The sequence below is a fragment of the Mirounga angustirostris genome, unplaced genomic scaffold, assembly GCF_029215605.1.
Source record: "Mirounga angustirostris isolate CCGP_5_RB_7025 unplaced genomic scaffold, mMirAng1.0.hap1 SCAF_13, whole genome shotgun sequence".
Taxonomy (NCBI): Eukaryota; Metazoa; Chordata; class Mammalia; order Carnivora; family Phocidae; genus Mirounga; species Mirounga angustirostris.
In genome coordinates, this window is record NW_026991721.1 from 10,267,900 (window position 1) to 10,295,529 (window position 27,630).

General features: G+C 56.6%; 1 protein-coding gene across 1 annotated transcript in view; it reads right to left on the bottom strand.

Moving 5' to 3' along the window:
• Positions 1–2,665: 2,665 nt before the first annotated feature.
• CD5 (CD5 molecule) overlaps positions 2,666–27,630 on the bottom strand; it is a 30,355-nt gene continuing 5,390 nt past the window's right edge. The window contains exons 3-11 of the mRNA XM_064576600.1: positions 10,563–10,868; positions 10,012–10,074; positions 9,434–9,772; positions 7,121–7,414; positions 6,093–6,218; positions 5,204–5,257; positions 4,242–4,361; positions 3,575–3,666; positions 2,666–2,949 (exon numbers count right to left, since the gene is read on the bottom strand). Of these exons, the coding sequence (XP_064432670.1) occupies positions 3,578–3,666; positions 4,242–4,361; positions 5,204–5,257; positions 6,093–6,218; positions 7,121–7,414; positions 9,434–9,772; positions 10,012–10,074; positions 10,563–10,868 (1,391 nt within the window). The 3' untranslated portion in view covers positions 2,666–2,949; positions 3,575–3,577. The remainder of the gene's footprint in view (positions 2,950–3,574; positions 3,667–4,241; positions 4,362–5,203; positions 5,258–6,092; positions 6,219–7,120; positions 7,415–9,433; positions 9,773–10,011; positions 10,075–10,562; positions 10,869–27,630) is intronic.

Sequence of the window (27,630 nt, forward strand, 5' to 3'; positions counted from 1 at the left end):
CAGGTCGCCACCAGGGGGCGTACGGGGCTCAGCCTAGCGAGGGCGGCGCCACATTCCTGCCCCCGGCCGTCAGCCCGTCCAGTTTCTGAACGGATAGAGAGGGGCCGTGACGCTGGCTGTGAGCTAGGTGGTCTTCGGCCACTGCCCAGCCTGCTCCTTCTCCAGCCCACCCTGAGCTCAGCTGGTTCTATCATGAGGTTTGGGAGGATGTCTTCTGCTTTCGGCAGTAAGGGCAGCTTTGGGGGCTTCTGATGGACCCTCCAGTCAGCGCTTCTGCTTTTCCTTCCCGGCCAAGTGACCGGGACAGGCTGCCTGTGGGCAACGTGCAGAGATGCTGTGGATTGTCAGTACCGGATATGCAACAGGGCCACCCGACATGCATGCATCGTCTTGTTGGGTCCTTTCGACAGCCCTTTGACCCCCAATTTTAAGCAAGGGAGGAGACTGCAGGGTGGGTGGGTCAGGGACCCGGTGGCCTAGCCTGGAGGGGCGGGGGCCGGGCTGGCACCTGGCTGGCTGACCTGCTCCGCCACCAGGCCGTGCCTTTGTGGTGTCAGAAGAGGCCACCGCCCTGCAGAAAGCTTGCGGAATGGAAGCCCACGTTAAGAATCCCTGGGCTTTAGTCAAACCTTTACTGCCTTTTGCCCCCTCCTGAACTCTGGTGGCGCCTTCCATGTGTCCAGGGTTCAGGACACACGACACCAGGGAGAGTCAGAAGCCAACTTGGCTCTGTAGGAAGAAGCCAACAAATCGCACTCTGGCAACACGGTCTAGTCACTGGCTTTGCCCCGGGTCCTGGAGTGGCGGCAGGGGGCACGAGGGGCTGACGAGAGGAAGCACCACTTTCTCCGAAGGGGCTTGATGGAGAGAGGCTTCGGCACGCTCACATGCCCCCGACGGTCAGGCGGGTGCCGTAATTTAGGGAAATGGGCTGGCGTGGGGGTGGGCTGGGGACACGCAGTGAGCCCTATCCTCTCTGGCTCGGGGGCCGCTGGCCCCTACTCTGCTCTGGCAGCTTGCTGTAAGGCAAGAGGGTGGACCCGAGGCGGCCCAGGCCGCGGCACAGCCTCCAGGCTCCTCTTCTGTAAGCGAGGTGGCCCGTGAGGGGCTCACGGCGGGGAGCAGCGCCCAGCCCGGGCCTGTGGCCTGAGTCTTCCTGCTAAGGCCGGAGCCTGACAAAAGGCACCTCCAAGGCCGAGACCGCGCCTCTGCAACTGCTTACCAAACACATCTTTGGGGGGCGCCCCACCCAGGCCCGCCACCACTTGGAAAACCGTTTTCTAAAGAGACCTAACACCTCAATGCAGCTCCTTTTTTGCGGGGGGGGGGGGGGGGTGGCTTAAGTAGGCCATGGTTGTGCTGAGGCCGTGCACGGTGGCCCAGCTGGAGAGTGGAGAGCTTTTACCAAGAAAGGTGCTGGTCGGCGACATTTGGCGCCTCACAGCCTCTGCCCTATAGGGGTGGAGGGTGCGCCTCCCCAAGACGCGCCGCTTGGCTCGGCGACTGTTTTGAGCTGAAGGCCATCAGGACTCTGAGTGCTCACGAGACACTGCTGCCCCTCCTTCAACTGCATAGAAGAATCTAAATTGGAGGTCTTTCCAGAATAAGAGTTACTGCCAGAGATAAATGTTATCTGAGTGGCCCATCTGTACAGCAGGGCAAACATCTAATCACCAAACATCTGCTCGTCTTACTGCCCTGTGAAGAGCATTCCTTCCCTTTGAAGTCCCAGAGCCCTACGCCTTCTCCTTTGTTCAAAACGACACACAGACCTCATTTGGCCTGGCCTTGCAATTTCCACGTCTGTGTGGATTCCCCGTACACACTCCTCTTAACTTTGATTTTCTCCTGTTACTCCGTCTCACGTCAGTTTGATTCTTAGTCCAGCTCGAAGGACCTCTGGGGGAACCGGAATTCTTGCTCCCCGACGGCTCTCCCTAAAAGCCGCCTCTCTGTTCCCTCCTGAGGAACCCCTCACCCCTGCCAAGTGTAGGAAGGGTACTGGGGGCCCCTGTGTCCGGATCCCTAGCATGGTCGGGGCAGGTCCGAGAGCTGGGCTCGCCCGCTGGGCTCTCACGGGACTCTGGAGAGGACGGGAGGCCCGGTTGGAAGGTGTTGGCAGAGGGCTGACCAGACTCCTCTGGCACGCTAGTGCCCCTGGGTCCCCTGATTCTGTGAGCAGCCCTCCCCCATATCCTTCTAGTAACTCCCCGTGGCTCTTCCAGCGTTGGCTTCTGTGGCTCGGGCTGTGAAGAGCTGCTGCTCCTGGTGCAGACAGTGGCAGACTGTGACCCAAGAGGCCTCCTTAGGAGACTGGTGCCCAAGGGCTTAGTGGGGCCCGGCCTGGCCTCTGCCTTTTCTAGGTCTTCAGGCTCCCAGTGAACTGTCCCCCTCTCGCTCGTCCTCCCCTCTGCCCGCCATGCCAAGCCGCTCCGTCTGACCAGGATGGCTACACCGCTGTCCCCAGAGGGGTGCAGGGGCTGGACCCTGCACTGAGGAGGGGAGGCCCTCTGGCTCGCAGGAAGTAGAAAAAGTGTTATTTACAAAGAACATATTAAAAAGACACTGGAAAACTGAGCCCCCCCCCGCCCGCCCCCCCCCGCGCCCCAGAGCGGAGCTTCCTTCTCACTGGGGTCAGAGTCTGAGGAGAGAACCAATTCCTCTGGCTACCGCTCCCCACATGTCTGCTTGCAGGGGGGGGGGGGTCTCGTTTCTGGGTTGTGCCTTTCACGGCTCCCACATGCGGAGGGGCAGCCCGGCTGTGTTGGGGGTCTTCCCTGGGCCAGGCTCCAGCAGCCCGCAGCTGCAGGGACAGGGGACCTATCTGAAGGCCCCCTTTACTCGGTCCATGTTCTGGCTGGGGCACAAATTATTTCCAGGTGGCGGATGCAAGAGTGTTCTCAGGAGACAGGTCTGGCTCTTGATGTTTTTCGTGCCTGGTGCCTGGTTCTGTGGGGAGAGAAGGAAACAGGTCAGAGGAGGAAACCTCACACCCCGGAGAGGGTTCAGGGAGGTGGGGGACAGGCCCTGAGCCCCCGGTTTGATGTCAGGGATCAGAGGCTGTCCCTCTTCCTGCTGACAGCTCTATAGGGGTCTCAGGGGCTCTTTTGGGTGGCCTTCTAAGATGCAGTTTAGGAGGAGGGGTTAAGGTCAATGATCCTTCTGCTATAATTGCCAAATCAGCACCTGTCACCTAAATTGCTAATGCTTATTCTTTCTGCCTGCAAGAGTCAAGATGTGGGGCGCCGGGGTGACTTAGTCAGTTAGTTAAGCGTCTGCCTTCAGCTCAGGTCATGATCCTGGGGTCCTGGGATTGAACCCTATATGGGGCTCCCTGGTCAGCGGGGAGTCTGCTTCTCTCGCTCTCTCCGCCCCTCCCCTAGCTTGTGCTCTCTCTCTCGCTCACTCTCCCTCTCAAATAAATAAATAAAATTAAAAAAAAAAAAAAAGAGTCAAGATGTGCAGAGCCCCCCATTCCGGACGGGCAGGGCGGGCAGGAGGTGAGGAACTGAGGGGCTGGTGCTTATCCGTGGGGCTGTTCGGGGATCCCAGGGGGCCAGGGAGCGGGGCTCACCTTTCACAGCCTCTGAGCCCCGTGCAAATCGTAGTCACTATCGGAGGAATTATCAGGCTGGGTGGAAACACGATGCAGGGCCCCTTCCAGAGCTGCAGAAAGAAAAGAGGCCCTTTGCAGCAGGCTTACCCCACCAGGCAACACAGAGAGAGCCCCTCAGAGCCCAGGAGCCCGTGGGGGCCTGAAGATCACAGGGGCTTTATGAGCTGGTGCCTTGACAGTCCTGTATCTGTTTTGATCAAATCAGCCAGTGTTCACTAATGATACTGATCTCCAGGTTCCCTGGGGCTTAATTGTTCGTGCCAGTCAGGGAGCCTACAATACAGGGCTTCTGCAGGCCCCTGCTAGCTCTGTTCTGCCTGGAAGGAATCCAAGGAGCCTCATTTACCATCCGGCCCACAAGGCCCTGTGGAGAAACAGGCCTGTTAGGTCACAGCGGTGCTGTGGTTAATGGCATCCCAGCGTATTCTTCTCTTGAGCTGAGCGGCTCACGGTCTCCAGGGGGCAAGCCGAGGCCCGGGAAGGCTGGATCCGTTCCATACCCTACTGGGACCGCTGTCAAAGGGCAGTGAGAGCCCCCTGTCCCCCGGGGCATCCCTTCTCTGGGCAATCACGTGACCCGTGCTGCCTCCCGCCTTCATCCCCGGAAGCATCGGCGGCCGCTTACCTGCATAAGCAGAGACGTGGGAGTTCCTGGGCGGCTGACTGTATTCGTTCTCCACGGATGAGACCGTGGGGTTCTCAACCTGGGACCGGACGGTCACCGTGTGGTTGCGATGGAAAGACACTGAGCAGAGGCAGGAGACGGTGTCATTAGCCTCGCTGCTCTGTCCCTCCTCCTTCCCAACAGGGGCTGGGAATTTAAATTTCTTGTTCCTGCTGTGTGATGGGGGGGGGGGCAAGGGCACCCACAGTTCCTTCAGTGCATCCCTCTATCCTTTCTCCCTGGGCAGGTTCATTCTTGCAGGGGCCAGAGTTTTAGAGCAGCTTGGGGTTGGCCAGCAGTCTGATTGGCGGGGTGGCCCTTCCGCCCGTCAGTCATTCATCAAGCATTTATTAAGCAGGGAACTGGAATACAAGTGATAGGGCAGATAACATCCCTCCTCTCCTAGAGCGGAGGGGCTCTATATTGTAAAAGAGACTTCACAACACACCTTGACTTGCAAAAGGGAAGGAAGAATGTGGAGTGGGAGGAGGGCCATGGTTCTATCCATTAGGATGGTCTGGCTGTGGCTAGGGGGAGAGAGGATGAAGAACGAGGGTGCGGGATGGGCTAGCTGCTTCAGACGGTTTTAATGTTTTAAGACCGGCCTTTTTAAGTTGTTCCATGAGAAAAAGATTGGACAGCCCTTCTTGCAAAAATGCCTATTAAGGTTCTGATAAGTCCTGAGATAAAGAACCAAGTCTAATGTTGCTTAACTCACTGATTTCTAAATCTATATGAACATGGAGTCCTCTTTCGGGGTACCACCTGGTAACATCTGTTGACCACAGTCCCACCTTAGACGAGCATGGTGGAGACCAGAGGCCTCAAGTTGCTGCTGGCTTTGATAGTGGTCAGCTATGAACCATGACCCATGTGGACACTGGCTGGGGCTGAGGGAGGACCATGCCTCCCGGGACACTTACTGTTCTGGTTCATTCCTGTGGGGCCAATCCACTGGCGCTGTTTCTTCTGGCGGACTGGGAGACAGGAAAGGCACATGAGGACGGGGGTGGGCAGGGATCATGGGAGGGAAGGATGGGGAGGTGGGGGGGGGAAGGGAGGCAAGAGGCGGTAGGTGCAGCTGAAGGAGGGACTGCTGGACTTAACCCCCTGAAGTCTTTCCGCGTCTCAGTTTTCTGATTTGCTTAGGAGGGTAACTGGACCCACCTAGAGCTAAAGGAGCGTGTTGAGGGGGCTGCTTCTCCAGAAGAAACAACCACGGGGCATTACAACCAGAATAAAGCCGAGGAGGGCGCTAGGGACCTGGCCAACACTGCGCATCTCCAGGCCTTCTCTTTTCAGCCTCAGCCTCTCTAATCCACTTCCTGTCTCTGAATAATTTTTCTCAGAGCTCTGCAAGGCAAGGATACCAGCCCCTTATATTCACACTGTGCGCAATCGCCCATTAGGCAGATGAAGAAACTGAGGCTCAGAGAGGAAGTGGCTCAATCAGTGTCTTGCAGTCGCTAGGGAGTGGAGCCAGCCCTGGAACCCAGATCCCGAGGCTGGGGGCGTGCTCCAGTCTGAAAAAGGCCACGCCCCTTCGGCCTGGGGGTGCGTCGTGGGGGCGGGGTCAGGTGTGGGCCAATCAGCGCTTACGAGGTTCCTGATTTTCTGTTCCTAAGGGGGGGAAGAGGAGGGGCGGGGGGGGCAGAGGGGGAGGAGGGGTTGGGGGAGGAGGAGGGGCTGGGGGGGAGAGGGGCTGCGAGGAGGGGAGGGGAAGGGTGGCAAAGCGGAGGTGCCCTCTTCCGCCCCTCCCGGCTCCCCTCACGGGGGCTAGAAAGGGACGGGGTTTGGGGCACCCGCACCTACATTTCTTCACCAGCTTCCTGTAGGCGTGAGGGCCGCACACGACCAGCAGCACTGCCAAGAGCACAAGAGCTAGGATGATGCTCACCACGGTGCCTGCGCCCAGGCCTGCCGGGTTTGGGTCCTGGCCTGGGGGAGGCAGAGAGGTCAGGGCGGTGCTGCCCGGGCCATCGGAACCGTCTGCTCAGAGGGAGGCTGCTGGCTGGCCGGCTCCCCCCGCCCCCCCTTGCTCCTGGCAGTAACACCAGCATGTGCAGAAGGCAGTTATACACCCGCCTCTCCAGCCGTCTCTGGAATTCTCTGCTACCCATTCATCTATCTACTCCTTATTATCCAGCACTTCATCATCCAGCTATCATTGGCCACTCTTGTTATCAACTATTTAACTTTCTACCCTTTGCCAGTTGCTTATAAGTGATCACCTTGCCATCATATGCTAATAGCCATCCATCCATCCATCCATCCATCCACCCACGGGTCCGTCCATCCGTCCATCCATCCGTCCACCCATCCATCCATCCATCCATCCATCCACCCACGGGTCCGTCCATCCGTCCATCCATCCGTCCACCCATCCATCATCCACCCGTCCATCCACCCACCCGTCCGTCTGTCCATCCGTCCGTCCATCCATCCATCCATCCATCCAACCATCCACCCACCTGTCCGTCCATCCGTCCGTCCATCCATCCGTCCACCCATCCATCATCCACCCGTCCATCCCTCTTTTGTGTGTTATTCGATTACTATTTCTCGCTTGCTTTTCTGTCTTCCATCCTGGAAGACTAGAAGATAGAATGAAAGCTCTCTCATCCATCAAGGCCAGTCTCCTCTTTATGGCTCATGCTCATTGCTCTCTGAACACCATTGCCACCCCCCGCCCCCAATTTGCCAGCTCTCCATCCTTTTCCAGGGCTCTGCAGCTCTCTGTCTAATCCTGGAGCCTGTCCTTCAGAAACACGCTCAGTGTTTAGGTCCTAGGGGGAAAATCCAGAACTGCCCTCTGCCCCGGTGGGCTGTGGCCAACTCACACGTGACAAACACCCTCTTGCAGTGGGCTTTTTTCTCTTGCAGCTGGTGGCACTGGGACAGCTTCTCCTGCGGACAGGAGAAGCCGTGGGAGGTCTTCTCGGCGGCATCCAGCACCCGGTAGGAGTTGACTTTGCCGCACTGCTGCTCCCGGCACACCTCCTCCCACCGCGCTGTGCCCTTGGCCCGGGGCCCGTCGCACAGGACGTCCCACCGCTTGCCCTGGCGCACCTCCACGGAGCCTTCGCACAAGCTGCTGCCCCCCACCAGGCGGCTCTGCACCTTGGGCTGGAAATCTGGAGAGGGGAAGCAACGGAAGGCACATGGCGGGTTTGGAGGGCGCTCCCTCGGCCCTAGCCTACGTGCCTGGCCACTGGGGCCCCGTGTCGCTGGCCAAGGGGGGGCCCTGGCAAAGCCCAGCTTGTTGGGGGGGCTGGTACCACCTTCCTTTCTGTCCTTCCCTCCTTCTGGCATCTTCTGGCATTTCCCGCATCACGCTCTTGCCCTGGCATGTATGGGCAGCTGCTGGTAGTTACCCTGAGATGTGACACCACGGGCGCTTTCAGGGAAGAAGCTGCAGAGTGGCGATGCCCGATGCCCGGGGCCCCCAGGCAGGTGAGGGTAAGAGAAGAGCAATGAGAAACAGGCTCCCCCTGGGTCCAAGTCCCTCTGAGAACCATCCTCTCCTTCGCCTGCTGCTCCTTAGGAGGTGGGAGGGCTTTTCAGAAAGGAGAAACTGAGGCCCAGGAACGGGAAACACTTCCTGCTCTGGGTCCTGGCAGTTCAGGGGTGAGACAGGACCCAGGAATCCTGCTGCCCAGCCTCAAGGGGTGGGGCTTTCATGAAAGGACTGAGTCCATTTCTGCTTGTTAGGGTGGGGCCTGGGCTCCAGGGCTGAGGCCCACCTGTGCTCAGGTTAGAGTGAGTTGTGATCTCACCAGCTTGGCCTGTTTCCAAAGCAACATCCATCTAAAAGGCCCTAGGAAATTTTCTACTTAGAACAGAATTTCAAAGGCAAGCCCTCCCTGTCTGTTTTTGCAGGTTGTAGACTGCGGGAGGGCAGTGGCGGGTGGGGCTGAGAGCCAGACCATCTCCCCTCATTGGGGCCGAGAAACCCTGGGGGCTGCTTCTACCTGGAGGGGGCCGTGTCTCACTAATTCACACCAGGTATCCATGGGGCTGGGGGGCGGTTGGGGGGTGGGGAGGGTAGGGGGTGGGGGCGGGTGTACTTGCGGGATAGCCCAGTGGTCCAGAGCAAGGCTTCCCAGATGTGTGCACACACACCCATAGGACCTTGCTGAGATGCAGATCGGATTCAGTAGGTCTGGGGTGACGCCTGTGAATCTGCATTTCTATCCAGCCTGATGTAGCTGGTGCCGCTGGTCCAGGACCATGCTTTTGGTAGCTAAGGCTTAGACAGCAGGCTCTGGAGTGACACTGCTTGAGTGTCACTGCTAATGCTCTGTGATATTGGGCAAGAAATTTAACTTCTCTGAGCCTCAGCTTCCTTATCTGTAAAGTGGGAATAATAATAGCACCCACCTCCTCAGGTTGTTGTGAAAATGAACGACCGTCTTGGGAAGGTCTCTAGCACCAAGGAAGTGCTCAGTAAGTCTGACTTCTTATAGTCTGGACTGGTGATGGGAACCCACTCCCTCCCGAGGCATGCTATGATTATTCTTACTCTGACCTGTGGTCTCTTCCTCCTCCACTTCCCCAGTGATCCTGGTTTTGGGGTCCCCAAGACCATCCTCTTCGGTCTCCTCCCCTCAGCCATACCAGATTCGCCAGGCTGCTTGTCATTGTGCAGGAGCCTCTTCGGGGAGCTCTCTGGGGACCTGCTCTGGTCTCCCTCTGCCTGCTGTGCCCGGGGGACCTCCCACTTGTCACCCCTGCTCCAGCCTCTTCCGTCCCCTCCTGCAAGGCTGGTCCCCTCCCAATGCTCCACCTGCTTCAATCCTTGCCACAAGTCACGAGTCCCACCTAAAGAGGTGGGATCTCTGCTCCACCAAACCCACTCTCCTCTCCTCCTTCCAAACCCCTGAGGGGACCTCGCCTCCTCCTGGACGTCCTGGCTGATCCCACCTTCCCAAGCGGCAGCCAGGCCGCCGGAGCATTTGAGCTTGTTTCATGTTACTTTGTGGAGATCTCCAGGGCGTTGGGTGGGAGTGTAGCTTCCTGACCCCACCCCGCCCTCTGTTTCCCTCCCATTCTCCATGGTGCCCAGTGCCCAGTGCTCCACGCAGGGGTTTCTGGGACCAGGTGGTGGCAGAGCATCTGGGGGCGCCCCATGGTCCTTGCGGGGTCTCACTCACCAGAACAGACGAGGGCCAGAACTTGGCCGCCCTCATAGGGGGGGACTTTTCTGAAGCACTGTTCCAGAGAGGCGCAGCTCGCGTTCTGGATCTTCCATCGAACGGGCAAGGGCTCGCTGTCCCCTGGATCTTGGGTCCTGGTCGTTTGGGCCTCCGGCAGATGCTTCAGGAAGGAGCCACACTGGAGGGCCGCACAGATGCGGTTCTTCAGGTCCTGGGTCCCGTCCTGGTCCTGCGCCTCGTAGCCGATGGCCCCCCCCAGGCTGCCGTAGTAGAACTCCACCACGCCGGCACAGCGCAGGCCCCCGGGCCCGGCCACCAGCTGCAGCCTGGGAGGAGCTGTGGAGGGAGAAAGCGGGGAGCGGGCCTGAGTGCTGCCCGGGTGGCTGTCGCTTGCCTGACTCCAAGGAAAGACAGGTCGACAGCTGTGGGAGGTGGTGAGCTACCAAATGTTGCTCAGGACCTACTTACGACTAAATTTTTTCACGTTCACTTGAAATTCCAATGCAACGGGGCATCCCGGGTTTTTATTTGCTAAATCCCGCACCCTGCCGCCAGGAACCTCAGAATTCTCTTACCTGTGGGCTCTGGAGTGGTGGTGGGTGGGGGGCTCGTGGGAGGAGCTGTTGTCTTCTGTGGCTCTGCAACGAGATACTCTGGTGAGGGAGAGGCAGGAGCCCTGGGAGGGAGGACTGGAGGTTGGGGGGAAAGAATGCGGGGTCGGGGGGAGGGCTGGGGTACCAGACAGTTTGGAGAAAGACCTAGAACGCGTGATGTAAGTGCCATTTGCCCCATTAGGCCCACTTGATCCACATTGTCTCTAAGCGTCCTGTGCGTGGGCAGCACCAGCCCATTTTACCGTTGGTAAAGTGAAGGTTAAGAGGAGACGGGAATGTTAGCAATGGCAGAACCAGGTTTTCGACCTCTTCCATCCCCCCAGACAGGTGCCAGCACCCCCTCAGCCCTTCCCCTCCAGTTCCCCACCAGTATATGTTTCTGCGGGGGGATTGTTGTAAGTCAGGACCTCCTCCCACCTGCCAGCTCGGGCCCCAGATCCCAGGTCCTGGGCAGTCTCCCCAGGGGCTGATGCGCAGGCCCAGGGGACCCGTGTGGCCGGCTAGTCACCCACCTAGGCAGATCAGGCCCAGAGGGCTCCTCTGGGTGGCCTCACTGGAGCTGCAGTTGGAGAAGGACCCCAGGTGGCCATGGCAGGTGACCGGGCCCTGGGGACTGTTGAAGTCAGGGAAGTGGGCCAAGGCCAAGGCGTCCCCGCAAGACAGGCTCCGGCAGAGCTTCGAGGCCTTCTTGGGGTCCTCCCAGCGGTTCGGGTTCTGTCTCCAGCTCCAGCTAGACACTGTGCGCCACGTGGGCCCGAGGAGGACCTCCAGCTGCCCTTGGCACGGCGAGCTGGAGCCTGTCAGTCTCACCGGGTTCCCTGGGGGTCAAAGAGGTGTGTGTGTGGGGGGGGTTCCCCTCCTTGGGAACCCTCCTCTGCCCTCTCCCCACTAGGCTCCCACCCAGCCAGGCTGCCTTCTACCCCGTGGGCTGCCTGCCTGGCTCGCGGGAGCTTTGTCCTCGTGGGCATGGCGGGGTGGGGCTGGGGGGCTTCCCAGACACTCAGGCGGTCCCCTGCAGCCGGGGCCCAGGGGATGGGGCTGGAGACCTCAGAGCTGAGGGGAACTCAGAGCAGCGGGCAAGGGGGTGCTCAGCACCCCACTGTCCAGCAGGATCGCCCCACTCTGCAAGTTCTGCTTCAGTAGAAATAGGGCCTGTTGCCCGTTTTTATTTTTCTCTTTCTGACTTCTCAAATCAATGTTGTTGAGGTACGATTTAGACCCAGTGAAATGCGCTCATTGTGAGAGTGGTTCAGGGGAACTTGACAAACGCATGCACGTCTGGAACTGCCATCACACAGCTGGAAAGTTCCCTCGTGCCCAGGTGCAGCTGATTCCCCTGCATCCAGCCCCAGGCGCCCACTGATCTGCTTTCTGTTGCTAGGGACGCGTTTTGCTTCCTCTCAAATGTTATGTACATGGAATCATGCAAATCATGCAGCGTGTTTGTGTTTCTGTTACTCTGTTTTTCTCATCTGATCCCCTTCCCTCGGCATTTGGGGTTTCTCTGCATCGTTGCATGCACCACATTCCTTTTTGTTGTGGAATAAGGTCTCGCTGTGTGGCTATGCCACGATTTATTTATCTAGCCACCATTTGGCTGCTGTGAACAAAGCCGCGTGGAACGTTCGTGAACTGATGTCTGTTGTGGGCACGTGTTCCGTTTCTCTTGGGTAAATACCGAGGAGTGGAATTGTTGGATCATAGGTAGGAACGGGACTAGTGTGATTTTCTAAAGCTCCGTGAAGGATAAAAGGATATATATTTGTATCTGCACAGATTCTAGAAGGAGAGACAAGACAGGAGTCCATGTGGTTGTTACCTGGGGTGTTAGGGTGGGGGAAAGACTGGGCAGATGGTGGACAGAAATGGAAATGAGGCTCATCGCTGTAGGTCTTTTTATATTTTTAAAGTTTTCAGCCAGGCAACTGTATTACCTATTCAAGAATTTTTTTTTAAATGTAAAATGTTTTTCCAAGTGATTGGGGGATGGAGGTTTTTCCCTGGTTGGAAACTTCTGGGCAGTCTACCTTTTTCTTTGGGGCTTGGGGCCTAGAGCACAGCGCTAGGGCTTGGCAAGGGCGCTAGACTAGTTGGAGACAAAGGGGGCTCGTCCAACCCTTGACACTGGGAGGATGTTCTGCACTTTCCCTCCTGAGCAGACTCACTGCATCCTCACCAGGGAGCAGATGTTCTCCCCATTTTATAGGTGGGGAAATTGGGGCTTAGAGAGGACAAAGCACTCACTAGAGCTCAGAGCTAGGATGCCACCGCAGGGCTCTAGGTCCTGGACAGGGCCCCCCAAGGCCCTTGCGGCTCCTTCTGTTTGCACGTGGCTTCTGAGACTCTCTAGCCACATTTCTCCCAAAAACACATTCAGCATGATGTTATCTCAAGAAATGTGAAAGAGTGAGGTCTGGGGTGAAGTGAATCTGAGAACTGCTGAGTTAAAAATTACTGAACAGGTTTCTTCACTGCAGGACTCCTCAGAGCCTTTCCCAGGTCGGTAGACACAGTCAGTCTCCAGTGAGGGACGGTGTTGCCTACCTTTATCCAACACGTTCCATGAGCCCTGTTTGGGAAACACTAACCTCTTAAAGTCCAACCTTGAAGGCAGGGCATTCCACTTACTTTAAATCTGGTGCAGCCTCTCTCTACAGCATCAGCTGCAAATGCATTTGACTGGGGAGATCTGGCAGGAGCGAGTAGGAAACAGGACTTTGCAGGGTGCATTATGGGCCAGTATGTTTTCTCTGCATGGTGAGTGGGTCGTAATAGAAATTATCCTGAGAACTAGCATTCAGGCCATTGAGGGCATCCGTTGGCACATGGGCATCTAAATGTATATGCGAGTGTGGGTGTACGTGTCTGGGCATGCTGGGGCTCTCTCTCTCTGTGGGGTGGGGTTCACTCTGACAGGTCCCCCTATAGCCTGATGGAATCGCAGCCCTGCCCCCCCATCACCCCCTGCTCCAGGCCTCTGTATGGGCTCTTCCTTACCTGAGTCCTCCCAGTAGGGCCCCCCGAGGCAGGAAGTGACTGCAGAAAGGAGAGAGGAGGGTCAGGAAGTGGAGCCTCCCTCCTGCCCCCCAGCCCCCCACCCCACCTCACACCCACCCACAGCCTGAGCAGTGGCCTCTTCTGCACCCCCCCCAATATGGGGTTCAGGGTTTCATACTATACATCAGAACCCCTAGGTGGGTCATGAAACCAATTCATTGGGTTGCAACTATCAAATTTTTCCCCGTTTTAAAACTTTACTTTTTAAATGAACATCAGCAAAGTGGATTTTCCTCTGGTGCACAGATCTATGAATGTTAACACATACAGAGATCTAGGTGATCACCATCATTGTCAAGGTAACATTTCCATCACCCCCCAATGTTTCCTCGTGCTCTCCCTTTGCAGTGATAGGTGGCCTTGCAACCATTACTTTTTAAAAATTAGGTAGTCATGCAACCATCACGTTTTTTACAAAATGAAATGGACTAGAATAGAGAATGTCAGAGTACACGGTTGGTTGTGAGGATAAGGATCCCTTTCTGTGCGTTTCGGCTGCAGGGTAAACCCCTCCTGAGCGTTGCTTTCAATCTAAAAGAGCTTGAACTTCACAGGTGTAGAGAACCAGAGGAATGACGCAGAATGGGCACCCCAGGCATCATTTGCTACTTTCTAGTATCCCCGAGGCAGGATAGGAATGAGAGCAATTTATCTTCAATGGCTCAGCTTTTAGAGGAGGAAGTTGAAGCTCGGAGATGGAGGGGACCCCCCCCCGAGATAGTGCAACCGGGGGGCACAAAGGAGTCAGGACCAGAGCCCCAGTGGACAGGGGTCTTGGGGAGCTGGCCACCCCTCTGGTGTGGCTCCTGCCCAGGCCCGTTCAATAGCCACGGGGGCCATTTGGGAAGTCCCGTCTGACTCCGGAGCTGGGGGGCGAACTGGCTCATTGCAGGGACTCTCACGGAGCAGCCCCCATGGCCAGCTCATCTGTGGCTGCGGTGGAGGTCGGATTTGGGCGGGCCTGGGGCAGGGGGGCGCGCTTGTGTGGCCTCAGGGCACCCCCACCCCAATGTTTGCCGCTTAGCTCTGTCAGCCTTGAAGTCGGGGCTCTGATTTCCATCTGTCTGACCCCTGGGCGCTTCGCAACCGGGAGCAGGGACAGTCAGGATGACGACTAGGAAGTAAATGGTTCCATTGAAATTGCTTTGGAGAAATTGTTGACACGTGTTAAAAAAAAAAAAAAGGTGTGTTTTAAAAAGCCTGTTTTTGCCTGAGTGTTCTGGAGCTGGTGGTAGAATTGTAAGGGGAGACAGGCCCCAGCCAGTTGGCCCTCTCCCCGCAGCCAAGGCTCCTGGTAATAACACTGTGAGGTTTTGGCGTCCAGTGCTCGGAGCTGGGGCCACTGGTTGTGGAGCTGGCGGGGCCTGGGGCAGGCACCAGGAGGACGGCTGGGTGCTTTGCCGGCCTGGGATGCGTGGAGGGCCCGCCACTTCTCTTACCCACTCAAGAACTTCATATTCCCCAGGTCACCATGGTCAATGTTCATTATTAACAGCAGCTACCAATTATTGAGCACCTACTGTATACTCAGCACTCAGGGTGGCTCCTGACAGCTATCACTGTTACTCTTCCACACGGCTCCGTGATGTCAGTTGAATATATTCATGGTGTAGACGTTGGGAGAGGGAGAATGCCCTGTCCAGGGGGACACTTCCAGCAACTGCCAGGGCCTGGATTTAAACTGTGAGTTTGCCTTCCAAACCCGTGCTCGCTGCCACCTCGTTATGCCTCCAGAGTGCCAAGTTCGGGGATGCAGAGATGAACGCAGCCTAGACCCTGTCCCCGAGGGGCTTGAGCCCCTAGATGTTGGAACCCCTGGAGACAGGGGCCAGACCAGACCATTCTGGCAGATCTCACACAGGATGGCCCAGGCCCCTCTCAGAGAACGTTCTTGGGAAAGACTGAACAAGCTGGAGAACCAAGTAAAATCCTCAAAATGCTCTGTTGAGGAAGGGCGTCTGGTATCCCAGGGCTTTGCCTCCGTCTGGGCGCCTGATGTCCTCGGTGGAGCAGTATTTCCTGGCTCTTCCCTCCTTCACCATCACCATCACTGTCCCTGTCACCAGCATCACCATGACTACCGTCACCATGACTACCATCAGCCTCACCATCATCAGCCTCACCATGACTATCAGCCTTACCATCAGCCTCACCATCACCATCATCACCACCGGCAACACTTTTAGAGTTCACATTTAACCAGGCGTTTGTATATGTTAACTCTCTCAAACCTCACCATAGCTCTATGAAATAGGCACTATCGTTGGTTGTAAGATTTATTTATTTCTTTTCGAGAGAGAGGAGAGAGCATGTGCGAGTGAGGGGAGGGGCAGTCAGAGAGGGAGAGAGAATCCTCAAGCAGATTTCCCATCCATCACAGAGCCCGATCACAGGACCCTGAGATCACGACCTGAGCTGAAACCGAGAGTCGGGTCCTTAACCGACTGAGCCCCCCAGGTGCTCCAGTAGGGCACTATTGTTTTGATCTCCATTTTATAGTTGAAGAAGTGGAGAAAGATGAACTAAGCTGCTAAGCAGCAGGTCACTGCTGGGGCTGGGACTCAAAGCCAAGCCATCTGTCACAGACTCTGTGCTCTTGACTGCTGGGCCAAGCTGCCTCCCCTCCCTTCACCAACTCCCTGCATGTTCGTGGCGTGCAGACCTGAGGAACGGGAAGAATTTGGAATTCCGTTCAGTTAGTGAAACATGCCATGAGGAGACTTTTCCACAAACTTGCTCTCTGTGATCTTGGCAAGTCACTCAACCTCCTTGGACTTGGTTTCCTCATCTGTAAAATGAGGAAGTTGACGCCACAATCCCTCACCTTCTTCTCCGTTCAGACTTCTCTGATCTATAACCTTTGGTTCCTGATGTATCTCAGTGGCTGGCAGGGGCCGGGCAGAAGTGGATGTGAGATGAGTGACTGACTCCGAGCCTTCTGGATGCTTCTTCTTTCTGTGTGTCCAGAGATATGCTCAGGTTTTCATTGTCCGAGACATATTTTCATTCTCTCAGCTGCTCCTCACAGGGGTGCAACCAGGGGCCTCCTTCCCTGGAACCCTGCGGACTATGCTCAGGTTCTCTCCGAGACCATCCGGGGCTGCAGCTCAGCCGGCCCCGCATGCAGCCCGAGGTCCCCGGCTCTACTGCTGCAGGAGCTGCAAACAGAAGCCTGGAGACCCTGGGGGCCATGAGGGACGCAGGGCTTGGATGCACTTGCCATTTCCTAATCCGCCATCCACAGCTGCAGCCGAGCAGCTGGGGCCAGGAACGAGAATCCTCCAAAGGCCCCTTCTCTCCCCTGTCAGCCTCCCCTTGGGCCCCTACAATTTCGGGCTTGGAGTGGCTGAGCGCAGGCTGAGCGCAGGGCCGAGAAAGCCCGAGAGAGTTAGAAGGCGTTTCACTTTCCTGGCCTCTCTCTTCATCCCCCCATTTACAGAGACTCAGCCATTCCAACCCTGCTGTGCTGGCAGGATCTCTGTGAGGAGTGCATGCGTTCCTGAAGGCAGCCCCCAGACTTTTATACCCTCACCCCCCACCCCCGTCCTCTTGCCTCCCCAGCATTTCCGGTGATTCTCGCTCTGGTTCTCGATGCAGCAACATGGTAGGTTACATCAGGCCCTGGCTGGGTTGTATTTGCTTTGCGTGGTGCTTAACCTGTTTTTCAATTAAAAAAAAAAGGTTTCTTTCTGTTTTGCTTGGCTTAAAAAAAATCCCAAGAGCCAGATGTTCTTGAAAAATAAGCTGAAACTATGGAAAGAGCTGAGCTGTCCGTCAACAGATGAATGGATAAAGAAGATGTGGTATATATATACAATGGAATATTATGCAGCCATCAAAAAACAGAAATCTTGCCATTTGCAACGACATGGCTGGAACTAGAAGGTGTTATGCTGAGCGAAATAAGTCAATCAGAGAAAGACATGTATTACATGACCTTACATTCCTCACTGATATGAGGAATTCTTAATCTCAGGAAACAAACTGAGGGTTGCTGGAGTGGTGGGGGGTGGGAGGGATGGGGTGGCTGGGTGATGGACATTGGGGAGGGTATGTGCTATGGTGAGCGCTGTGAATTGTGCAAGACTGTTGAATCACAGACCTGTACCTCTGAAACAAATAATGCAATATATGTTAAGAAAGAAAAAAAAGAAGATAGCAGGAGGGGAAGAATGAAGGCAGGGAAATCGGAGGAGGAGCTGAACCATGAGAGACTATGGACTCTGAGAAACAAACTGAGGGTTCTAGAGGGGAGGGGGGTGGGAGGGGTGGGTTAGCCTGGTGATGGGTATTAAAGAGGGCACGTTCTGCATGGAACACTGGGTGCTACATGCAAACAATGAATCATGGAACACTACATCAAAAACTAATGATGTAATGTACGATGACTAACATAATAAAATAAAATTAAAAAATAAATAAAAGAAAGAAAAAAGAAAAAGAGGATGCTCTGGCCACATTGGGCTGCATCCCCATGAGCCCCAGCTGGCAACCTGTTGGATCTGGTTTACCAGCGCCTCGAGGCACCTTACTGTCCCCCTGTGTCTGGAGCTCCAGCTTCAGACTCGCGATGGGTTCTGCAGCGAAATGTGAATTGTCACACTATGTGGGATGCGCAGGATTATAAATAGCCTGCCATTCATTCAGGTCAGGATTTGCACCAAAGGCGTTTTCCAGAGATCTGTAGGTGTGGTTTGGGTTTTGGAATGTCTGGTGAGTGTTCCGTGTTAGCGGTTCCCCTTTGCAGGACTCAGCAGAGCCAGAACTTGGCCCAGGCTGGCCGGCCCCAGGTTCACTCACAGACCCTGCTGGGACCTGCGAACATCTGCCTTTGCAGCTGCTACTCACTGGGAAGGCAGTGGGGACCCAGCGAGGAGCTGGGATGCCACTGATAGGAACAGTGATGGTGAACATTTATGGCACTCTTACCTCGTGCAGACCCCAGGGCGAGCTCTCTGCACGGGAGACCCCGCCCCTGACAGCCTTACTTAAGGGGGCTACTAGCACCCTGATTCCCAGCTCAGGAATCAGAAGGACTTAGCCCAGGTCGGAAGTCAGATTTTCCGTATTTTCCATGAACAAGGAGTCGCTCTAATAGTCCACAAACGTCTCATCAATTCACAGCGAGCACCACATGTCGGACTGCCTTTTGGGGGCATTCTGGATGTTTCTTCCTTTCGTCCTCTGATGAGAGGCTGGGTTGGAAGGTCAGAAACCCCCTTTTTCTGAAATGACACTAATCAGCAGAGCGCTGTCTACCCCGTGTCTGTATCAAGGCTCTAGGGAAGCAGAGATCACAAAGGCCCCAAATTCTGTTTCTTGGTGGAGAACCAGATGAAGTGGCTGGTTTTTGATCAGGAGCCTTTTTATGTGCAAGACACGCAGAGAGTCACGCCGAGCTTATGTCAGGAGAAGCCCGGGACTGGTGCCCACAGAAGGAACAGCGGATTCGGGCCTCTAATCCCACTCACGGGGCCTGCACTGACCCGTGGATGTGAGCCGATCGCGGGCAGAATGGCTGTCACAGTCTAAATCGTGAGCGCTCTCTCGCTGGTGGCCTGCTGTGTCCAACTGAATTTGCACGAATTTCCACTGCATCTCCACTGGGACAGTGACAAGCCCTCCGTTTTGTTCAGAGCGTCACAAATCCCAAAGTTTTTTCCACCCATGGCCCACGCTCATTCTCATTTTCAGATCAGCAAACTGAGGTTCAGAGAGGCCGAGCGACTTGCCCAAGGTCACACAGCTTGCTGATGGTAGAGTCAGGACAAGAAACCCCATCACCACCGCATCACAGGAATCTACCACTGGGAGAACCTGGAGCCTGCTCACCCCGGGGTACAGAGAGGGGAAACTGAGGCCAAGGAGGGACGGGCTCACCGTGGATGTCTCCATGGGTGATTGTGTTGGCACAGGACGCTTTTTGCCTCTGCCAGTCACCACCAATTTCCTATCCTGTTCCCACCACATCTGTCCCCGCTATGCCCCAACGGCAAAGGGAGTTTCAGAGGTCCCGTGGGGACCTGACATGATGGTGATGATGGTAGTATCTATGGAGGAAGTGATCTGGGGCTATAATGCCTCATCTGCAACTCAGAACCCAAAACCGTAAGTCTTTTCTAGTGCACTTGGCAGGAGGGTATTTGCAGACTTTATGGGTCTCTCTTAGGGTGTGAATTCATGTTTCACTGAATGGGAATGTGTTCGATTCGGGGGTGTTGCCCAAGACCTCGTTAGCAGGTGATGAGCACACAGCACATACACGGTATGACCCACAATCTGGAAAATTCCGAATTCCCAAACGCATCTGGCCCAAGGTTGGGGATAAGGGTGTGTGGACCTGGAAAGGTGTGGGGGACCGTTCCTTTCGAGGACACTCATCACACTTCCTCCTCTACTCTGCCCCTCTGCCTGGATCGTCCTGCCCAGGCCCACACTGTGTACTCACTCACTTCCTACAAGCATTTGCCCAAACATTATCCTCTCACGAGACCCGCTGCACCCTCCTTGGGTAAGCATGGTGCCCAGCACTCCCAACCCCCCAGCCCCACCCCACTCATGACCTCCCAGCACCCATGCCGTCACTGTCTGTCTCCCCATCACACCCCGATTCTTATGTTGGATCTGCCGGGGCGGGGATTTCGATGGTTCAGTTGTGTCGCCAGCACTTCAAATAGTGGCCAGCACATAGTAGGTGCTCAATAAACGCTTGCTGTCTGAATGAGTGAATGAACCAGATTTACAATTGCATTGTCCTTGAAGGTGGGCGCGGTGGTTATCCCCATTTTACAGATGAGAAGACTGAGATTCTGAGAAGTGTTCTTAGCATTTGTGAGGGGCTCAAAGGAAATCAAACCCCAATCCGCGCGACTCCAAAACCCCACAGGCCTTCACACACATGCGTGCACACAAAACACACACGCTCATAAGGACACACGCCGCACGTACACACACATGCACACACGGGCTAGGTGTTCAATCAGTTTCATCAGGCGGAGTTGAAATCCCTCCTTGGCTCTGCGGGGAAGTGTTGGAGCTGGACAGAGTGACCAGAAGGGCCAGTGCCAGCCCCGGAGCCGCCGGGTTTCTCTATTCCCCACTGGGAGTGGGGAGCTTGGGGGGCTGGGCGCTGGATTCTTTGCGCCCAGAGCCAGCAAGGGAACAGCGGGCCGGGCAAGCCTGCTCGGAGCTAGAGCCCCCGGGCCGCCCCCCTGTCTCCTGTGGATGCCCAGCCCCTCTTGGTCCTGTCCCGCCCGCTGCGTTTGTCCTTGCCAACCCCTATGGGACACTTCCCCCTCTGCTCTGCCTGGCTGGCTCCTTCCTGCGTCCGTGTCTCTGAGGAGATGCCACCGCCTCAGAGAGGCCCTCCCCTTGGACTGGGCCTGCTCCTCTGGGAGCTTGGCCACCGAGTCACGGGTGCTGTTGTGTTCTGCCTCGCACTCACCACAATATTTAGGAACTCGTAACTATTTTGGGTGCTCCCTGCACGAGCCCTAGCGCCTTACACAGCACTGGATGCACAGCAGATGGCCCATAAATATTTGTAGGTGGATGAATGAAGGCGGGAGTCGCCTGGGGTCAGAGGACTGGGGAACAGAAGGAGCGAGGGCCAGGCTGGCATCTGGCGAGACTCTCCACCACGTCCCTACTTCACTTGCTCCCTGCCGACTCCGACCCTGGTGATGATGATGGTAGTAATTACTAGGACATTCCATGCTTCCTGAGCACTTACTACGCTCGAACTGACATTCCTACGCAGAGCTCCACATTCATCGATTCGTTTAATCCTTACAAATCTCTACATGAGACACAGACTCTTATTATTCCCGTTTTGCAGAGGAGGAAACTGAGGCTTACAGTATGGTCCAAGGTCACCCAGCTGGCAAGCGGCAGATCAGAATCCAAACTGCAGAGCCCCTGACTTTGCCATGGCCCCAGTGCTGGCTTCTGCCATCCTGGTGGCCGGGCCTAACCCTCAGGGCTGTCTCCAAACCCCGCTCCCCCAGCAAGGTGAGCCCCAGGCAGGTTGGGGCTAAGGGCAGTGACAGAGGGGACCAGCTGTCACTACCACCCCAGGCGTGCTGTGGGCATCTTCGTGCCCCAAAGATCCCCTAGTCACAACCTTGATGGCCAGCCAGGAGACACAGCGTCCCCAGGGCTCTGGTGGCCAGGTGTCTCTTCCTGGAATGGCTTAAAGGGTATGCGTGCTGTTGGCCCCCAGCCCCAGCCCTGGCCTTCGGTGTCCCCTGCCCTTGGTGGGGCATGTCTGATGAGGTAGTTGTGACCTGTGGCCATTTTCCTACTTGTGGGAGTGGCTTTGGTGTGTTTGTGCTCTTAGGGTAACAGGGGGCCTCCGTGAGAGCAGGAGTGCGGGCCCCGGGTCCCTGCTGCTTACTAGCTGCCGTGCCCTGGGCTTTGCTTCTTGGCTTTTCTGGAACTCCGGTTTCCCGACTATAAAATGGGGCACTGGGGCCTGCCCTGCTCCTAGGCTATTCTGAAGCTTACAGAAGAAAATGGTTTTAAAGGTATTTTGTAAGCGGTGACCCACTGAACAATGGGAATGCTTATTATCTGCCAGTTCACACAAACACACACACCGGAAAGCATGAGCTCCTGGGGTTCTAGATGGTTCCCATACTCCCGGGGAAGGTGCTGCCTCCCCGTCTCCCTGAATCCCGGCTCTGCTGGCCTCGGGGAGCTGCCTGATCCTGCCAGAAGCCTGGCCCCGTGACGGGCTTCAGATGGGAGGCCCGGAGAGCAGGACCCCATTCCCATCCCCTGGTCAGCCTGGCCAGCCTCCCTGCCCCGGTGGCATCAGTGACCCCATCCTAGGAATCCCCAGGGCCAAGGAGGCCACAGCAGCTCCTCAGGAGGGTCCCATCTCTAGTCTTCTGCCCTGGGGACAGAAGGCATTTTGTATGTCTTGCGGTTCATGTGAGAAGGGCTGTGTGAACATGCGAGCAGCTGGGCCATCATCACATGCATGGGCAGAAGGGAAACCTACATGTGGAGATGTGTCTGGCCCATGAACACACACACACCTCTCATACACACCAACACACACTTACATCCTCACACACACATTCACACCTACTCACACTACTCACACTACACACCAGCCTGTCTAGGAGGGACTGAGGCTCCCTGATCAGGCAGGCAATGGCCCCCGGTCCTTTCCCTCCAAACTGGGAAGCCGAAACACCCCCCTGTTCCCACCTGGCCTGCGGTCGAGCATCTCTCTCACCCCGCAGTACCCTCCAAACCCCTGAGAAGTGGTCAGACCTCACCCAGTTCACCCCCTGCATTTCATAAATTCGGGGACCGCCAGCTTCCATCAACTCCCTCCCAGCAAACAGGAGGCCCCAGGCTCACCCACCTCTAACCTGACCCCCAGCCAGCTTCTCAGAGGCCCCAGATTGCTTCCAGACTGGCCCCTCCCCTGGGCCTGGAGTGAGAGCAGACCCAGTGTATGCTCACACCCTGGCTGGCCAGCCTGGCTGGGGCACCTCTGGGAGAGTCAGGAGGACTTGGAACCAAGGGAGTCTTTGGCACATGCTCAGCTGTGTTCTCAGAGGCAGCCCCCACCCTGCCATGGCCCACTGTGCTCAGAGCATCATCAGAACTGCCCAGGAGACTGTGGGTGCCCTGTGCCTGGGTGAATCTAGGGAAAGGCCAGACACTTAAGGTGGGGGGGGGGGGCTGCAGGGGAGGCTCACGCAGATGGGGGCTGAGAGTCTGATTTCGCGTGGGTCCCACCTAGATGGGTGCAGGAAGACCCCCACAGTGCAAGAACGAAGCAAAGCTGGGACAGGTGGTAAAAGGATGGGGGGACAAGCAGGGCAGCCCCCAACCCTCTGTGATGCTCCAGAGAGGGGACATGCGGGCCTGCATCAGACCAGGGCAAGAACTGGCACCCCCCCTTGCACCCCGAGTCCCAGTAGCCCGGTATGTGCCCCGGTACTCACCCAGCACCCCCAGCAGGTACAGGGCGGCTGGCGGCGGTTGCTGAAACCCCATGGGCACGGCCTCCTCTTGCTTCAGCCTTGGCAAGCTCGGCACCCGTGGGTGAAAGGTGTCTGGTCCTGGGTCTCCCTCTCCGGGAGGAGGGGGTGGGGCGGGCAGACGCCGGCAGGGGTGGGACGGCGGGGGGGGGAGGCAGGAGACAGCGTGGGGCCTGCGTCACCCACGTTTGAAGTCGAACTGTCAACTTCCTCCCGGTAAAACCATCTGCCCCAGTTCGAATGGCGGCCCTGGCCTCTGCCAGCTTCCTGCCTGAGGTGCCCAGGGCTGGGGCAGTGCCCCCACCACACCACGCTGGGACGGGGCCACTGCATGGGGCAGCTCTGGGCCCGGCGGCTGGGAGGGAGGAGGCCTGAGGGGCCTGGGGGGGCGGCGGTCTCACTATAAGGGCGCTAAGCTGTGCTAGGAGGTGACAAGGGGACGTGGAGGGTGCCACACCAGTTCTTGCCAAAGGCATAGTGGTGGAAAACCAGATGAAACCTCTGTCTCCCCTTCACGGGGATGAGGTGGGAATTTGAGGTGAAGCTCCACAGGTGGTATTTTACCATAGAGCACGGACGAGGGTTCCTCCATGAACGCTGGGCCTGGTGCGTGCGTGCGAGTGCGTGTGATCTCCTTGTCGGTCTGTGTGATTTCTATGTCGGTGTGTGTGATCTCCATGCGATGTTGCCCACACAGAGGCTGGAAGCAACCTCTGGCCTGTTGGGGAAGAGCAGGGTGGCTGGGTTTCTGCAAACTAGCTGGGGGGTACCTAGCATGGGGGGAAGGGCTGCAGCCCCTGGGCCCCGGCCAGGTTCAGTCCCTCTGCTCTCCAGGACAGGGCAGACCCAGACCACGGGCTCCTTCGGGCTTCCTATAATCTGAGCCACGCCAGGAGACACGAAATGGTTCAGAGACACACAGTTGACTGTGAACAGGTATGAAGCGTGAAGTGAGTGTGAAGGCCTCCCAGCCACATCCTTCCAAGCCCTTTCAGCGGCTCCAGCTCCTGGGCCCCTCCTTCCCTGGGCACCTGGCTCCCTAGCATTCCACACTGCCCCATCTCTCCGTGGGGGGTTCCAGGTGCTTGCATCCGCTCACCAGAGGCAAGAATGGAGGCCGGATCAAAGACTGAGGACCCAGGACAGCCCTGACCACCTGTATAGGCATAGGAGGGGCCTTTTTAGCATCAGCCAGCCCTCCAGGCCCTGCCCCCTGCCCTCACATCCCTCCCTCCTGTCCTGGGACTCTGGAAATCCCAGACTTTAAAAAAGAATTTTTTTTTTAGAGAGAGAGAGCACACACGTGCGAACAGAGGTGGGGAGGGGCAGAAGGAGGGAGAGAGAGAGAGAGAATCTTGAGCAGGCTCCATGCTCAGCATGGAGCCCAACTCTGAGATCATGACCTGAGCCAAAATCAAGAGTCGGATGCTTAACCGAGTAAGCCACTCAGGCACCCCGAAATCCCAGACTTTTTATCCATTATTTCACTCATTCATTTATGCAACAGAATTTTGCCCCATGCTAACTGCCAGGGATGCAAAGATGAAGGGGACAGACATGGGCCCTGCTCTGCTTACACTCCGAGGACCCCTCTGGATAGTTTTTCTCTTAAAGTCTCAGTGTTTAGCAAGCTTGTATTGGTCACGCTAGCCCCACGTAGCAAGTGGCCTTTCACAGGCCCGGTTAACACTTGGTTTACAGAACTGCACTGTGAAAGGGAGAAGGCATTTTACTGAGCACCTCGGTGAGCCCGGGTGGGGCCTCTTTTATTTTTCCCAAGCATTGTGGGAGGGGGGTGGTTTCCCATTTCACAGATGAGGATACTGAGGCTCAGAAAGCAATGCACTTGGCCCCAAGAGACCGAAACTAGGGGGCGCCTGGGTGGTTCAGTCGATTAAGCGACTGCCTTCGGCTCAGGTCATGATCCTGGAGTCCCTGGATGGAGTCCCTGGATCGAGTCCCTGCATCGAGTCCCTGGATCTAGTCCCTGGATCTAGTCCCTGGATCTAGTCCCTGGATGGAGCTCCCTGCTCGGCAGGGAGTCTGCTTCTCCCGCTGACCCTCCCGATCTTCCCCTTTCTCATGTGCTCTCTCTCTCAGTTTCTCTCTCTCAAATAAATAAATAAAATCTTTAAAAAAAAGAAAAAAGAGACCAAAACTAAGATTTGAACGCTCATTCTTTACTCCCTCTTTAAAACCCCTGCCACTTGCCCCCTCCCCCAGCCCCAGGACCCAAAGCAAAGAAAACAAACAGAAAATTTGGCTATTTATGTGATCACAGGCAAGGGCGGTCAGGGTTTCTAATCCTTTCTGTTTGTTTTTGGAAAACTGAAGGCAGTTCAGGGCCTGGGAGCTCCGTCAGGGCGCCTCCACCCAGGCCTTCCTCCCTCCCCGGGCTTGGTGGGCTCTCTCCTCTCCCTCCTCGGCCTCCTCGGCCTTCTCCAGCCCTCCCTCCATGCCCACCCCCCTCGAGTTACCCCTCCCACCTCCAGGCTCACTGTCCCCACTGAGACCCCAGATCCCAGGTGGGAGTTTCCTGTTCTCATCACCACACTTTCCATGACACAAGAGGAAGTCAGCTGAGCCGGGGCTGGGTTTTCCAAGCAGCCCAGCGGCGTGGGGCCAAAGGTGGGGGGCGGGGAGGGCGTGAGCAGCCCCCAGGGCCCGGGCGTCAGTACCTCCTTGGCCTCTGCCAGAGAGGCACCTGCCTGCGCTGCCCTGGGCCCACACCAGGTAACCCCGGGGTGTGCATGCGTCTGTCAGCCCCTCTGGGCTCTGTGACTCCCCAGCGCCCCCCAGAATTTGCCCTCTTGCCAATGCAAAGGGGACGCAGGAGAGAGGGGGAGGAGCTGAGCCCTGGGAGGCAGGGAGGAGTGGCGGGAGGAGAGGAAATGTGACTGGTGCCTAGTAGGACCTCAGTGTTTGTCGAATGAATCTATGGGATGGTTGCCAAAGACCTCGGGATGGCCTGGTGGCCAGAGGAGATGCTTCTGCTCCGTGATGGGTGGGAAGAGCTCTGCAAGTATTCGTTAAATGGCTCAGTGACCTCAATCTTTGAAAACCTTGGAGGGGGGGCCAACTGAGGTGAGCAGGCTTTGCAGAAGCATCCCGCCCTCCTCCTCCGTATCAGGAAGTGCATCCCTTCCCCCAGCTTTGCTCCCGCTCAATCAGATCATTGGTGGGGGTGGGGTCGGGGGAGGAGGGAGAAAGTGGGACCGGATAAGATCGGATTCTGGTTCTGGATGGACAGCTGAGGGGCATGCAGGTATGGTGGAGGGGCTCTGGCCCAGGCAGTCCCAGCTATGCCCCAGATTGCCAGGTGGATGCTCAGGGCCTCAGCTATCTTGTCTGTAACATATGGGGCTGGATGGTCCTGAGGCCCGTTCTCTTATTCTAGGAAGCCTCTGGGGTTGCGTCAGTTGGTTCTCTGTTCTGGGACCCGAAGGGTTTGACTCTTCCTCGTGTGTGACAGGGTGTCAAGTGCTGGGCTTTTGGCAAAGGGCAGCGGGCAGAGGATTGGAGGTTGTGCGGAGAGGGGTGTGCTGGCTCTGTGAGGTGGCTCGGTGTGTGCATTTCCCCCTGTCCCAGGTAGGTGGGGCTGCCCTCAAGGTCCTGTCCAGCCGGCAGGGACAGGTCAGGGCTCCTTCCCCGCCCCAGTCTTTTTTTTTTTTTTTTAAGATTTTATTTATTTATTTGTCAGAGAGAGAGAGCGTGCGCGCAAGTGTGTATGTGCACAAGCGGGGGGAGCAGCAGGCACAGGGAGAAGCAGGCTCCCCACTGAGCAGGGAGCCCCATGTGGGGCTCCATCCCAGGACCCTGGGATTGCGACCCTACCCGAAGGCAGATGTTTAACCGACCTCCCCCCCCAACCCCCGCCCCCATGTTTCCCAGCCCCTCCTGGGAGCCTGGTTTTGCTCTCTGTTAATACTGGCCTCACCTCCTGGTGGCGAAATCTTGGGGATAGTACTCAAGCAAGTTACTGAGACTCCTCATCTATAAATCGTGATGTTTTTGAAGATGAAGCCAGAATAATCCGTGTAAAGAGCAAAACACAATCCTGGCTCCTCATAAGCGTTCTGGGAACCTTGGTTATATTGTGATGAACATTTCAGGGTGGGGAGTAGAGGGTTTGGGGATCTGGAAGCTGGCTTTTCCTTCTGACTAGATGGGTGACCTTGGGCAGGTTATTTTCCCTTTTGGGGACTTCCTTTATAAGATGGAGTAGGGAATGATCCCTGCATTGCAGGGGCTTCTGGAAGTTTCCATCATAATGACATGAAGGGTTTGTAAACCCTAGTGCACTCCTCGGAGTGTGAGGGCCAGTCAGCTGAGGCCTTGTCTACCCCAGTCAGCCCCAGGGCCTCTTCACACTCCTCACTGGGGCTGTTTGCATGGAGGCCCAGCAGATGCCCTTGAATGAACTCACCTACCCTTTCACCCTGACCCCCACCCTGCACCCCGGGACCTGCAGCAGGCCTCCCCAAGGTGGATGTGTAAGAAACACGTCCCCAGCCCCTGGCCC